The sequence below is a fragment of the Scylla paramamosain genome, chromosome 7 (assembly GCF_035594125.1).
Source record: "Scylla paramamosain isolate STU-SP2022 chromosome 7, ASM3559412v1, whole genome shotgun sequence".
Classification (NCBI taxonomy): Eukaryota; Metazoa; Arthropoda; class Malacostraca; order Decapoda; family Portunidae; genus Scylla; species Scylla paramamosain.
The window spans coordinates 17326536-17341102 of record NC_087157.1 but is presented as its reverse complement, the minus strand read 5'-3'; the positions used below and the strand labels follow the sequence as shown (position 1 = coordinate 17341102).

Sequence of the window (14567 nt, the reverse complement as noted above, 5' to 3'; positions counted from 1 at the left end):
TTAGTTTGAATGACTCTGTGGTTGAAGCCAGATGGTGGAAAATTCAGAAGATTCAAGAGTGTGGCAATTCACCTAGTGAAGACTGAATTGTCTTTGCCAACACAAAGACCCAGCTCAGGAGTGATCCTACGCCACCTGCAACATCAAGATCTGAGGTCACTGGGTAAATGAGGTGGTGGGGGTGCTGGCCAACACAATCACTTTGAACATGATGATAAATATTTGTTCTCATTGAAATTAGTGAACATATTTAATAATGATAATATTAATAATGCATTACTGTTATTATTATTATTATTATCATCATCATCATTATCATCATCATCATTATCATTATTATTATTATTATTATTATATTATATTATTATTATTATTATTATTATTATTATTATCATTATTATTATCATTATTATTATTATTATTATCAGTTGTAGTAGTAGTAGTAGCATCATTATTATTATTATTATCATTATTATTATTATTATTATTATTATTATTATTATAAACAAAACACCAGTGATACAGAAGATGTGTGAGTTTGTGTGTGTGTGTGTGTGTGTGTGTGTGTGTGTGTGTGTGTGTGTGTGTGTGTGGTGAAGTGGGGTGCATGGCATCAAGACTCACGTGACAGAGAGAAGCATGGGGGTGACGGATGCAGCGTAGGTGAATGCTTTGGCAGCCATCACATTCTCACTGCAGGCCACACTGACCACCACCGCTGCCTCCCCCTCAATGCCAGGTGGCAGGCGGCAGGAGATGGTGTTGGCACTCTCCTGCAGCATGGGGCACTCAGCACCACCAACCACCACCATCATGTACCCGGGAATGAACCCCGAGCTGTTCCCCACCAGCACCGCACCTCTGTTGATGCTGCCGGACTGAGGTGTTAGGGCAGAGGCCACGGGCAGGGTAGTGGAGGACACCTTGTTGCCCACAACTGCCCTAGCCCCAGCCATGGTCACCATGGGTCTGTAGGAGCCTACGGACAGGCCGGCTGCTGTGCAGGACACTTTGGTGGGGGTGAGAGAGGTGATGGTGCAGGAGTAGGAGGTGGGATGGTCCTCTGTTGAGTGACTCTGTTGTGGGTGTCTCTCCTGGGGGTTGTGGTCCAGTATGTGGGGAAGAGGGCCAATGCCAGCCATGCGCCAGGCACCCAGCTGCACCGTCTCCTCAAAGGTGGCTGCCCCGGTGCCGGTGAAGCTACCCCAGAAGCCCCGAGGGGCCTCCAGCACATCCACCAGGGACAGCCTCGCCTTCTGCCCCAGGCCATGCAGGTACTTACCACTGAGCACGTTATCCTCATCCTCGGCCACTGTCTCCACCAGGCGGTCCATCTAATCACCCACCTCCACACCCAGGAAGTCCTCAACCTCATCCTTCAGCACCACCACCACCACTCTTCCCTTTCTTCCACCATCAAGTCTTCCTTCTCCTCCTCCTGAGGCACCTCTCGGCAGCCACGGGGGACCGACTGTTGCACCAGAGTGATGGTGACCTTGGTGTTGTCACTGCCAAAGTTGTGGCCAGACAATGTCACTTCCTCGCCCTGCACTGCCATGCTGGTGACCACAGGGGTGAGTGCCTCACTGTAGGTGAAGGTAAGGGTGTCCATCTTGGCCGGCACCTGCAGGAGATTTTCTTTTAAGCTTTTTAAGATTTAGTCACTCAAAAGACACCAAATTACCATATTATGGTTTGAGACGAGAAAAGGAATTTATATAGTCTTTTGCCAAGACACTGTTGATGTTGGATACACATCTAGTCTTAGATATGGTGACAGACTTAAATAATTCACTCATCTTGATCATTCTGCACTGAAAGGAAGATGTGCCATGTGGTAATACAGTAATGCACACATGAGTACCACTGCCAACAGTGCCTCACCACACATCCAGGCAGCAGCTCCGACTCAGTACTCTGCTGTGTTCCTCTTGCCTCAAGTTTAGAGTGAAGACAAGTGTTCTTTTAACTTCATGTATGCACACACACTCACACACACACAGCCTTAGACACACCTCCACACACCTATCAGTGCACCAAGGCCTTCTCTCAGCACCTCAGGAATAGAAATAAAACACTATGACATAGTACTGACACCAGTGCCGTCACCACCCCATGCAAGACTAATGACGGCGAAAGTGGCTCACAAGACACAAGTGGCTCACAAGACAACACTCACTCATCTGTCACTGCCCCCCACAAGAGTAATGGTGATGCAAGCTGTCCAGCCTCACAAGACAACCCTCATTCACCTGTTCAGAATGACAACACATGTGCAGCCAAAACCATCCCCTTGCGCTTTGGCCCAACACATCACTCACTTTGCTGTTAAGGAGTAATGACTGGGATCATAATTCACTGGTTAATAAATAATTATAGAACTTTTAGAGCTGTGTTTATGGCGTGCCCCACTCAAACCCTTAGGCCAACCACTAGGTAATTTGACTTGAGGAATGAGAGTGAAGTAGCAGTACTTGGTGAGCAGAAAGACTTCACAGCTCTAACGTAACTCATAAATAGTGAGAAGCTGGCTTACAACAACTCTACGCACACACACACACACACACACACACACAGGTCACAAGCAGCAGCTGAAGAAATATTAGGCAAAGTTTAGAAATTGGCCAGAGTTGAAGAGTACAACCAAGTGTGGATGAAAAAGATAGGACCAGAGAAGAGAGAGCTACTATAAATGAACTAAGAAGAGAATTAAATGAAAAAAAAAAAAAAAACGAAAAAAGACCAGAAGTGGAGAAGAGGTTCTATTGAAGGGTCACAGACATGTGGCTGAGAAAGTGGTAGAGGAAAGAGGACAATGCAGAAGGGGAGGTTTAAAAGTGGAGTATACTAACTTAAATGGTCTGATACCAGTAGGGTTGAAAGTTAGAGACTGTTTAAGAGAGAAGAGAAGCCAGATATCATGGCAATTGTTGAAACAAAACTGGAGAGTGATGTGGACGTTTTAGATATTGGTGATGGAAATTACAACCTCTGGATGAGAAATAAAAGATTTAAGCAGGGTTTAGGTGTGATGCTCCTAATTAGACAAGGATTGACAGTGAAATCTACTACATGTGGGGAGGGGAAGGCAGAGGTACTGAAAATAGCCTTAAAAAGAAATGTGGGAAGATGCCAAAATACTACAGTGACCTATGTTTCCCTTATTCCAACTCAAGGGGTGAGGAAGAATACAAGAGAATGCTGAAAAACATAAAGGCATGTTTATCCAAGTTGCTGGATGAAAATGAGGTGAACTAGTGACAGGAGACTTTAACTGTAAAGAGATATCTTGGGAAAATTGGACCACATAACGTAGGAAGTCATCACAGGGGGACCAAATTACTGGAGTTGGCTGTTGAGAATATTCTGATGTAGTGGGTTAAAGAAGACACAAAATTCAGAGAAGATGAAATACTGTCAAAGCTGGATCTAATTTTTACGAAGGAACAAGCCATAATAGAGGATTTAAAACACAAAAAACCAATAGATAAAAGTGACTATGCATTGATTCAGTTCTTAGTAATGAATAAAAACATAGATATGAGAAAAGACCACAGGAGAGAATGGTTGAACTGCAGTGAGGCAAATTTTGGACAGCTTAGGAAGTATTTCATTGAAATGGATTGGAACAAAGTATTTCAAATGGGTGATATAGAAGGAGAGTGGACCACCTTCCTGAACATTTATAATAAAGGAGAGGGGAAATGGACACCTATGAAATCAACAGAAAACCTTTTTAAGAAGGATTGGAGTAACAAGAGATGTGCTACAGCTAGACTGGAGACAGAAAAAAGCATGGAATGTGGAAGAAATATAAGAGACATGACTTGTGGACCAATTATATAAGAAAGAGGAATGAATATGTTAAAATACACAAAGATGAGTAGAATTATGAAAAGAATGTTGTGCATAAATGCAAAGACCAACCAAAACTGTTTTAAAAATTTATGAATGGAAAATTGAGGAGTAAAGAAGACATCAGCTGAGTAATAGTTGGAGAAGAAATGGTCGAAGACCCAAAAGAGATGGCTGAAGTGTTCAACAGACACTTCCACTCACTGCTTACTAAAGAAAATTATTTTAGGGAAGAAAGGATAGTGATGGAAAATGGGACTGGTCTGAAAGAGGTAGTAACATCAACAGAAGAAGTAAAGAATATATTGGAAGAGCTGGGTGTATGGAAAGCAATGGGACCTGATAGTCTGTCAAGCTGGATTCTAAAGAAGTGTAGCCCAAAACTAGCTAAGGTGATACACAATATAATTAGCACCACCCTGTTGGAAGGAAAAGTACCCAAAGATTGGAAATAGGCGAATATTACCCAATTCACAAGGCTGGAAGTAAAGGAGACTCATTTAACAATAGACCAGTATTGCTGACAAGTGTGGTACCAAAGATCTGCAAAAAGATCATCAAGAACAGATGGGTGAAATGCCTGGAAGACAACAATGTGATAACAGACAGACAATTTGGATTCAGAGAAGGAAGATCTTGTGTAACAAATTTGATAAGCTTCTACACAAGAGTAATGGACATAGTGCAAGAGAGAGATGGATGGACTGACTGCATGTACTTAGACCTGCAAAACGCATTATACAAAGTACCATACAGAAGGCTAATATGGATAACTGAAAAATATAGGAAGATTGGGAGGATCGTTATTAAAATGCATGACCAACTTCTTGACGGAGAGATAAATGAGGACAGTAATCAGAGGCAATAAGTCAAAGTGGAAACCAGTAATAAGTGAAGTTCTGCAATATATGTAAATGACATGATGGAAGGAATGACAAGCCACATGAGTCTCTTTGCTGATGATGCTAAGATTATGAGAAAAGTAACAAATGAAAAAGACTGCAAAGCTCTGAATCAAGACCTAATTAAGATAAGTAAATGATTGTTGAGATGGAACATGGAGTTTAATGCCAAGAAATGTAGTGTGGTGAAGTTTGGAAAAAGTGCGAGAAAAACAGAAGGCATCTACTATTTGGGGAATGAGAAAATTACTATAAGATCAGAGAAAAAGATCTGGGAGCAATCATTTCTAATAAAGTGTCATTTGTGAAGCATGTAAACAAGATCACTGGATAAACATGCAATCTGCTGAGAAACATGAAGATGGCATTCACCGACAATGAAGATGATATGATAAAAAAAAATTGTAAACAACAATGACACATCCAGGACTGGAGTATGCAGCATTAGTGTGCTCACCAAGTTTGACGAAGGATATCAGGAAGCTAGAAAGAATTCAGAGAGCTGCAACTAAAATCCCTACAAGCCTAAGAGGGCATAGTTATGAAGAGAAGTTTATGAGATTGGGCCCAACTACACTACAAAAAAGGAGGGAAAGAGGTGATTTGATAGCACTATACAGAATATTGGAAGGGATGAAAAAATTGGGCAGGGATAATCTTGTGATACCTGATAAGAGAGATACCAGAGGACATGGAAGGAAATTGATAAGGAGTGTTTGCAGAAGAGACATCAAGAAACATAGTTTTCCCCACAGGAGCATAGCAGTGTGGAATTCATTTATTGATGAGACTGTGTGCCAAGACAGTCCATAAATTTAAAGAAAATCTGGATAAAAGTCGATATGGAGATGGAACAGCATGAGCCTAGTGTGCCTCTTGTCCTGTATTTCACAACTAGGTAAATACACACACACAGTCTTGGCTGCACCTCCACACATCCATCTGTGCACCAAGGCCTTCTTTCAGCACCTCAGGATAAGAAAGAAAACAGACTCTACACACACACACACACACACACACACACACACACACACACACAATAAAAGAACAGAAGAAAGAGACCTTGGTGTAATTATTACTGACAAGCTGTCACCAGAAACATATGAACAAGGTAAGAGGTGAAACCTATTAACACTGAAAAACATAAGAACAGCATTTGCACATCTGGATGAGGAAATGATAAAAAAAAAAATTGTGACCATGATACACCCAGGATTGGAGTATGTAGCTGTGGTATGGTCACCTAATACCAAGAAATCTATAAGAAAATAGGAAGAGTAGCAACAGTCACCTCCAAGTTTGGAGGATCTAATGTATGAAGAAAGAATGTCTAAATCGTGTCTTATAACATTAGAACAGAGAAGAGAGAGAGGTGATCTGATCATACTATACAGAATGATGACTGAAATGAAAAACTTGGATAGGAAGGATTGGTGATGTGGGATACAAGAGGCTCAAGGATACATGGCAGAAAACTTAAAAAAGATGCATGTAGAAGAGATGTTAAGAAAATAGCTTCCCACATAGAACTGTGGAGGTCTGGAATGATTTGGACAAAGAAGTCATTGATACAAATACAATACATAAATTTAAGACAAAGGTAGATAAAAATAGATATGGATACAGAATAGCACAAGCAAAGCTCTTTCCTGCATGTCACACAAACACACACACACACACACACACACACACACACACAAAGAGGCTAAAGGGAAAAATTAATCAAGAACAGAAGAAAAGACTAAACTTTTTTTTAGAGTTTTGGAGAGTTTTTGGAGACAGAGTTAAAAAATGGTACATAAAGGAAAAGGAATAAATTAAAGTAAAAGAAAAAAATTGCAAAAATGAAGGACTGAATGTGATGTACACCAACACAGACGGACTGTTACACAGGACACTGGAATTATAAGACTATTTAAAAGAAAAAGAATCTGAAGATAGCGTGTTTAACGGAAATAAAGCTACAAGAAGAAAATCAGACTATCATTAACAACAACTACAATATGTGGAGAAGAGACAGGATTGGCAAAGGAGGGGGAGGTGTAATGATAATGACAAGAAATGAGGTGAAGACAAAAATAATGAAATATGGGGAAGGAAAAGCAGAAATAGTGACTGTTAACTTGGAGGATAATCATGGAGAAATACTGATGGTAATAACAACCCACGTACCACCCAAAACAAATTCTTGGAGCAAGGAAGGCTGTGAGAAAATAATAGAAGATACCACTCAGCATTTGAGTAAATTAATCAAAAGTAATAAAACAGAATTATTGGTTGGTGACTTCAATTGCAAAGAAATAAATTAGGAAACATTCAAGGCATGAGGAAACAAGACTGCATGGTGAGAAAGATTTCTGAAGCTGACTATAGAAAACACAATGATGCAATGGGGGACCAAAAATTCAAGATATATAAGAGATGATGAACCAACAAGACTTGACTTAATATTAACAAAAGGAATTGACCTAACTAAAGAAATGATACATGTCCCCCATGGAAAAAAGTGACCATATAATGATAGAAATAGAGACTGACAGTGATGTCAGTGCAGAGGATGAATCCTACAAACAAAACAGGAGAAACTATGGAAAAGCTAACGTAAATATCTTACGAGATTCTATGAAGCAACGGACAGGAGAAAGCTGAAGAGAGCAAATTATATGCAAGGCAATATAAGACTATATGAGGCAGGAGTGAATAAATATGTCCCACTATACAAACCTAAAGAAAAAGGAAAACTGGTGTAGTTAACGCAAGATGTGCAAGAGCAAAGAGAAAAGAGATGAAGCATGGATAACAACGAAAAGAAGTGGAAACCAAAAAAATAAAGACTTTAAGATAGCAAGAAATAAATATGTGTAAATAAGGAGAGGGGGAGAAAAAGGATATGTAAAAGATGCACTTGAGAAGTGCAAGGACAAACCAAAACTATTCTAGATTCATAAATGGAAAAATTAAACTCAAAGAAAAACTAGAACAGTTGAAGGATGGACATGAAACATATGAAGACCCAAAAGACATGAGTAAATTGCTAAACAAAAAGTTCCACCAAGTTTTCACAAAAGAATCAGAATTTAAAGAACCACAAGATGTGAACACAAAAGAACAAATGTGGGAAATTACAGTAATCAAAGAACTTTATTAAATGGTTGAGGAACTGGGAGAAAAGCAACAGGACCAGATGGAGTATCAGGTTTCATTTTAACAGGAAACAGTTAATTGAACCAGTATATGACATAATAAAATGCTCAGTATCAATTGGAAGAGTGCCTAAGGAATGGAAGAGAACAGGTATAGTGCCAATTTATAAATGTGGAAAAAAAAGAAGAGCCATTAAACTACAGACCAGTATCAATGACCAGCATAGTATGCAAGATCTGTGAAAGAGTGATGCAGAAGCAGTGGACAAAACTTCTAGAGAACATGATATAATATCAGAAAAGCAGTATGGCTTTAGATAAAAACAATCATGTGTAATAAATCTGATCAGCTTCTATTCAAGAGTGACTGATATAATGCAGGAGAGGGATGGATGAGTAGACTGTGTGCATTTAGATCTAAAAAAAAAAAAAGCTTTTGACAAAGCTCCCCACAACAGGCTACTATGGAAGCTAGAAAATGTTGGAGAATTATATGGAAAAATAATAAACTGGATGGAAAGCTACTTAAAGGGAAGAGAAATGAGAATGGCAGTAAAGGATGTAAAAGTCAAAATGGAGAAAAGTAGATAGTGGAGTACCACAAGGATCAGTGCTGGCACCAATACTTTTCCTTATCTACACCAGTGATATGCCAGAAGGAGTAATGAGTTACACAAATTTGTTTGCAGATGATGCAAAATTACAAAAACATATGAAAGACTGAAAATCTACAAGAGGATCTGAATAAAATCTGGGACTGGAGCAAGAAATGTGAGATGGAGTTTAATATGAAAAAATGTCATGTAATGTAAGTGGGAAAAAGTGAAAAGAGACCAAAATGGATCTAGAAAATGGGAAATGTAGAAATAATAAAAGTACAAGAAGAGAAAGATCTGGGAGTGAATATACAGGACAGTCAATAATCAGAGATGCACATACAGAAGATGTTCAGAGATACATATAGAACGATGAGAAATATTAAAACAGCATTCCACTACATGGATAAAGGTATGAAGAGAAAGATAATTACCACTATGATTTGACCAAAGCTGGAATATGCTAAATCAGTGTAGTCTTCCCACAAGATGAAACATGTCAAAGAAATAGAAAGAATACAAAGGATGGCAATGAAGATGGTTCCAAAACTGGAAGAATTAACGTATGAAGACAAGTTAATGAAGATAAATCTGCCACATTGGAACAAAGAAGAGAACAGGAAGACTTAATAACTATATATAAATTGTGGAATTGAATAGAAGAAATTGATAATGAGAAACTGCTGCTAAGAGAAGTAGAAAATACCAGATACACACGAGGCCACAGCAAAAAAATAAAAAAAGAAAGATGCTTGAATAACATAAAGAAACAGTTTCCAACAAAGAAATCCAGAAGTATGGAACAAGCTCAGTGAGGAGGTAGTACTGGAAACGAGTGTGTACAACTTTAAGGAACAACTGCACAAGTGTAGATATGGAGACAGGACCACACAAGCATACCTCAGGCCCTGGAAATTACAACTAGGTAAAATATTCACACACATGCAGCCTTGGCTGGAACTCCACACACCCATCAGTGCACCAAAGCTTCTGGCACAAAGCTTTGATTTCCAAACTACCCTACTACAGCTTCTATCCTTCTCTCTATAACTTCATCTCAAGTTTCCTTTCTGACTGTTCTATTGCTGCTGTGGTAGACAGTCACTGTTCTTCTCCTAAATCTATTAACAGTGGTGTTCCTCAGGGTTCTGTCCTGTCACCCACTCTCTTCTTATTATTCATTAATGATCTCCTAAACCAAACTTCTTGTCCTATCTACTCCACCGATGATACCACCCTGCACTTTTCCACGTCTTTTCATAGACATCCAACCCTTCAGGAGGTAAACATTTCACGCAGGGAAGCCACAGAACGCTTGACTTCTGATCTTTCTAAAATTTCTGATTGGGGCAGAGCAAACTTGGTATTGTTCAATGCCTTAAAAACTCAATTCCTCCATCTATCAACTCGACACAACCTTCCACACAACTATCCCCCTCTTCTTCAATGACACTCAACTGTCCCCATCTTTTACACTGAACATCCTCGGTCTGTCCTTTACTCATAATCTGAACTGGAAACTTCACATCTCATCTCTAGTTAAAACAGCTTCTATGAAGTTAGGCGTTCTGAGACGTCTCCGCCAGTTTTTCTCACACCCCAGCTGCTAACTCTGTACAAGGGCCTTATCCGTCCATGTATGGAGTATGCTTCACATGTCTGGAGGGGTTCCACTCATACTGCTCTTCTAGATAGGGTGGAATCAAAAGCTTTTCGTCTCATCAACTCCTCTCCTTTAACTGACTGTCTTCTGCCTCTCTCACCACCGCAATGTTGCATCTCTAGCTGTCTTCTACTGCTATTTTCATGCTAACTGCTCTTCTGATCTTGCAAACTGCATGCCTCCCCTCCTCCCACGGCCTTGCTGCACAAGACTTTCTTCTTTCTCTCACCCATATTCTGTCCACCTCTCTAACACAAGAGTTAACCAGTATTTTCAATCATTCATCCCTTTCTCTGGTGAACTCTGGAACTCCCTGCCTGCTTCTATATTTCTACCTTCCTATGACTTGAATTCCTTCAAGAGGGAGGTTTCAAGGCACTTATTCATCAATTTTTGACTACTGCTTTGACCCTTTTATGGGACTGACATTTCAGTGGGCATTTTTTTTATTGGATTTGTGTTGCCCTTGGCCAGTGTCCATCCTACATAACACACACACACACACACACACACACACACACACACACACACACAACACTTACATCGGCCACAGTCAGAGTGAAGGTGGCCACGGTGGCAGAGGTGGAGGGTGGAGTGAGGCAGGTGACTGTGGTGGAGGAGACACTCTGCACCACACAGGTCTGGCCCCCCACCAGCACCACAGGAGAGGCAACCAGACCCTGCAGACTACTTCCACTGATGGTGAGCAGGGTGCTGCCACCCAGGGAGCCTTCCAGGGGACTGAGGGAGGACACCTGCGGCACCACCACCACACGGCCCTCACTGCTGTACCCTGCGATGTCTGTCACTGCTATGCCCCTGCAGGTGAGGTGTGGTGAGGCGTGGTGAGGTGTGGTGGTGTGGTGAGGTGCAGTGATGCTGTGGTGGCATGGCAATGCCATGGTGTTGTGTGGTGATGCTCTGGTGGTGTAGTGCAGTAATGTGATGTATGATAGTGTGGTGAGGTGTGGTGGTGCTGTGGTGTAGGGATGCTGCTGTGGTACAAAGCTGTATTTCTGTCATTGAAGCATGTTCCTTTTTTTTTCTCATATCATCTCAAACATCCAGTTTCTCTCATCTGTGCTGACCTGTCTGTCTATCTGTCTGTCTGTATGTTAGCTGCACTCACCTGTTGATTGCCTTGACAGTGATGGGCAGGTATGCACCCGACCTCAGGTTGTCCAGGTCGTCCAGATCGCAGGTCACAGAGGTGTCTGAAGCAGAGGTCACACTACAGGATGCTTCACCAACACTGACCTCTACCTGGCAGGCCAGGTCACCAAAGCCTGATCCAGTGATGGTGAGAGAGTCGCCGCCCACCACCTGCAGGCCGCTGTGTCAAAGAAAACAGGAAACACTCAGCGTGGGGAACCATTATTACTGCCACTGGTGCTGCTATCATTACTACCATTACCATCACTAATGCAAGAAGGACCCTGGCCTGCGCCAGCCTGCCCTCACCTCAGGCCCTTCACAGTGTGGGTGGTGAAGGAGGCCAGGGCAGAGACCACAGGTGTGTGACAGGTGTGGAAATGAAAGTACAGGTATCCATTTTCTGGTGTGGTCAGGTCGGGGAGATCACACCCGTCCAGAGGCATCTCCAGGATGGGGTCACAGCCACTCATGTTGACGACCTGACTCCCGGCAACCTGGTAGGTGGCTTCCTTGTCACCCAGCAGTACGGCCATCCTGAGGACCTGATGAGGTGGCCGTACCACGTTGACTTGGCCCCGCATCACCACACCACCAGGCAGTGTGGGGCCAGCATAATAGTGGATGCCTTGCTGGGGGAAGGCCACTGTGAAAGAGCCTGTGGGAAAGCAATAGTAGTAATAGTAGTAGTAGTAGTAGTAGTAGTAGTAGTAGTAGTAGTAGTAGTAGTAGTAGTAGTAGTAGTAGTAGTAGTAGTAGCAGTAGTACTGGTGGGAGTAGTAGTAGAAGTAGCAGCAGCAGCAGCAGTAGCAGTAGTAGTAATAATAATAGTGGTGGTCATGGTGGTATTATTAACAGTAGTAGTAGTAGTGGTGGCAGTATTAGTAGTAGTTTTTCTCACCCCCCCAGCTGCTAACTCTGTACAAGGGCCTTATCCGTCCATGTATGGAGTATGCTTCACATGTCTGGGGGGTTCCACTCATATTGCTCTTCTAGACAGGGTGGAATCAAAAGCTTTTTGTCTCATCAACTCCTCTCCTCTAATTGACTGTCTTCAGCCTCTCACCGCTGCAATGTTGCATCTCTTGTTATCTTCTATCGCTATTTTCATGCTAACTGCTCTTCTGATCTTGCTAACTGCATGCCTCCCCTCCTCCTGCAGCCTCGCTGCACAAGACTTTCTTCTTTCTCTCAACCCTATTCTGTCCACCTCTCTAATGCAAGAGTTAACCAGTATTCTCAATCATTTATTCCTTTCTCTGGTAAACTCTGGAACTCCCTGCCTGCTTCTGTATTTCCACTTTCCTATGACTTGAATTCCTTCAAGAGGGAGGTTTCAAGACACTTATTCATCAATTTTTTACCACTGCTTTGACCCTTTTATGAGACTGGCATTTCAGTGGGCATATTTTTTTATTGGATTTTTGTTGCCCTTAGCCAGTGTCCTTCCTACATAAAAAAAAAAACTACTCATATTTCTCCTCCTGCCTATTTCTTTTCATTTTTCTCCGCTCTTCCTCCACTTCCATCCTTCTCTCTCTTCCTTCTTTCTTTTCAATCCATCCTCCTTCCTTTCCTTCCTGTTTACACTCTCCAATCTCTCTCTTTCTCTCCTTGTCACTATCCTTCTATCCCTTTATTTCTCTCACTTCACTTCTGTGCTTTCCTGTCTCAATTTCCCCCTCACCTCATCCCAGTCTCTCTTTCCTTACCTGCAGCAGTCTGTGTCCCTGAGAAGAAGCCAGAACCATCAGCGTCCTCACAGTTATCCACAGGGCTGGCCACCTCACACACTCCGTACTGCAGCTGTGAGTTCTCAGACACCTTACTCCACTGCCAGGTTACTGAGTCTCCCTCCACTACCTCCAGCACACGAGGATACCATGATACAGTCTCTGTGAAAATTGAAGGTAATGGGGTTGCTTGAAGTCCACAAATGGTACTAAGATGACTAGGTTTGGTGAGTGAGAGGTGCTTGATAAAGGCTTCATCTGTGTTCATCAGTGTTTCAGCATCTTATCTTGACTGCTTTTAACAGGTTCTGGTGGAAGTTACTGCAGGTTTTCAGAGGCACTTTCGGGATTTTATGGGCAGTTTAACAAGGATAGAGATAGTTTAACTGACTGCACAGGATGTTATTGGAGTTTTCAAGGAGGTTTATGTGACTCTAGTGATACTTTAACAGGAATTCTGCATCATCAAGTGTGTGTGTGTGTGTGTGTGTGTATGAATCAGCGCCTCACCAGAGCTGGTGCCAACATTCACAATCCTGTGGTTGGTGGTGATGGGCCTGGTGATGCAGGTGAGGGCCTCATCGGAGCACTGCAGCACCTCACACTCATACACCTGGCCCAGCTTCACCTTGAGGCGGGAACAATCCAAGCTGAAGCCTGTGCCACCCAGCCTGACCAGCGTGCCACCCTTCACTGACCCCTGGGTAGCTGAGGCCAAGGTCACCTGCAGTACGTACTCCACTTCCCTGCCACAAAATCGTCACTCTATTATCAGTGAGAGAGAGAGAGAGAGAGAGAGAGAGAGAGAGAGAGAGAGAGAGAGAGAGAGAGAGAGAGAGAGAGAGAGAGAGAGAGAGAGAGAGAGAGAGAGAGAGAGAGAGAGAGAGAGAGAGAGAGAGAGAGAGAGAAACACCCACCTGGCAGCAGCACCAAAGCCATCAGCGGAGAGTACCAGGGTATGAGTGCCAGCCAACAGTGCCGGGTAAGACAGCTCACGCTGATGTTACTCCAATGAGTCGTATAACACAGCTCTGATCCGATCTGGCGGCATGAGGTCATAGGTCAGGTCAGGGGTATTGGGAAAGTGATAGGTTAGGTCAGGGTTACTAAGAAGGTCAGAGGGGGAAGTAGTGACTTTATATCAGTACTAGGGAATTTGGTTGTTGACTCTGAGATGAATGGACATTTCCACCTCGGCTCCCTACCCTTGTTCCTGTTCCCCGGCACCTGGCCCCTCCCCTGCCCTGCCTTCTCCTCAGATAAATGTTCAATACATTGCTTTGACACACAATTTAATTTCTAAAATCTTTCTGGCCTCTTTTTTACTTTTTTATTAACTCAATAAGTCTTATCACTTTCTTAGAATAAAAAAAAAGTTCCTAGCAAGGCAGCACACAAATGTCAGAAACAGTTGTTCCAGTCACCATGACCAGCAACAGCAATGTTGCTTTGGCCAACAACAAGAAAACACCACACAAGCACACTCTCATGGAAGGTAAGAACACACCAGTACAGATGCCACA

General features: G+C 42.3%; 1 protein-coding gene across 1 annotated transcript; it reads right to left on the bottom strand.

Annotated features, from left to right (window-relative positions):
- Window positions 1–1335: 1335 nt before the first annotated feature.
- On the bottom strand, window positions 1336–14471 carry LOC135101770 (fibrocystin-L-like). Its single transcript, XM_064006061.1, has 8 exons — window positions 14439–14471; window positions 13962–14041; window positions 13555–13790; window positions 13024–13206; window positions 11621–11969; window positions 11289–11492; window positions 10702–10978; window positions 1336–1586 (listed from the first exon to the last, which is right to left on the bottom strand). The coding sequence occupies exons 1-8, from the start codon at window positions 14469–14471 to the stop codon at window positions 1584–1586; spliced, it is 1365 nt and encodes a 454-aa protein (XP_063862131.1). The 3' UTR covers window positions 1336–1583.
- Window positions 14472–14567: the final 96 nt, after the last annotated feature.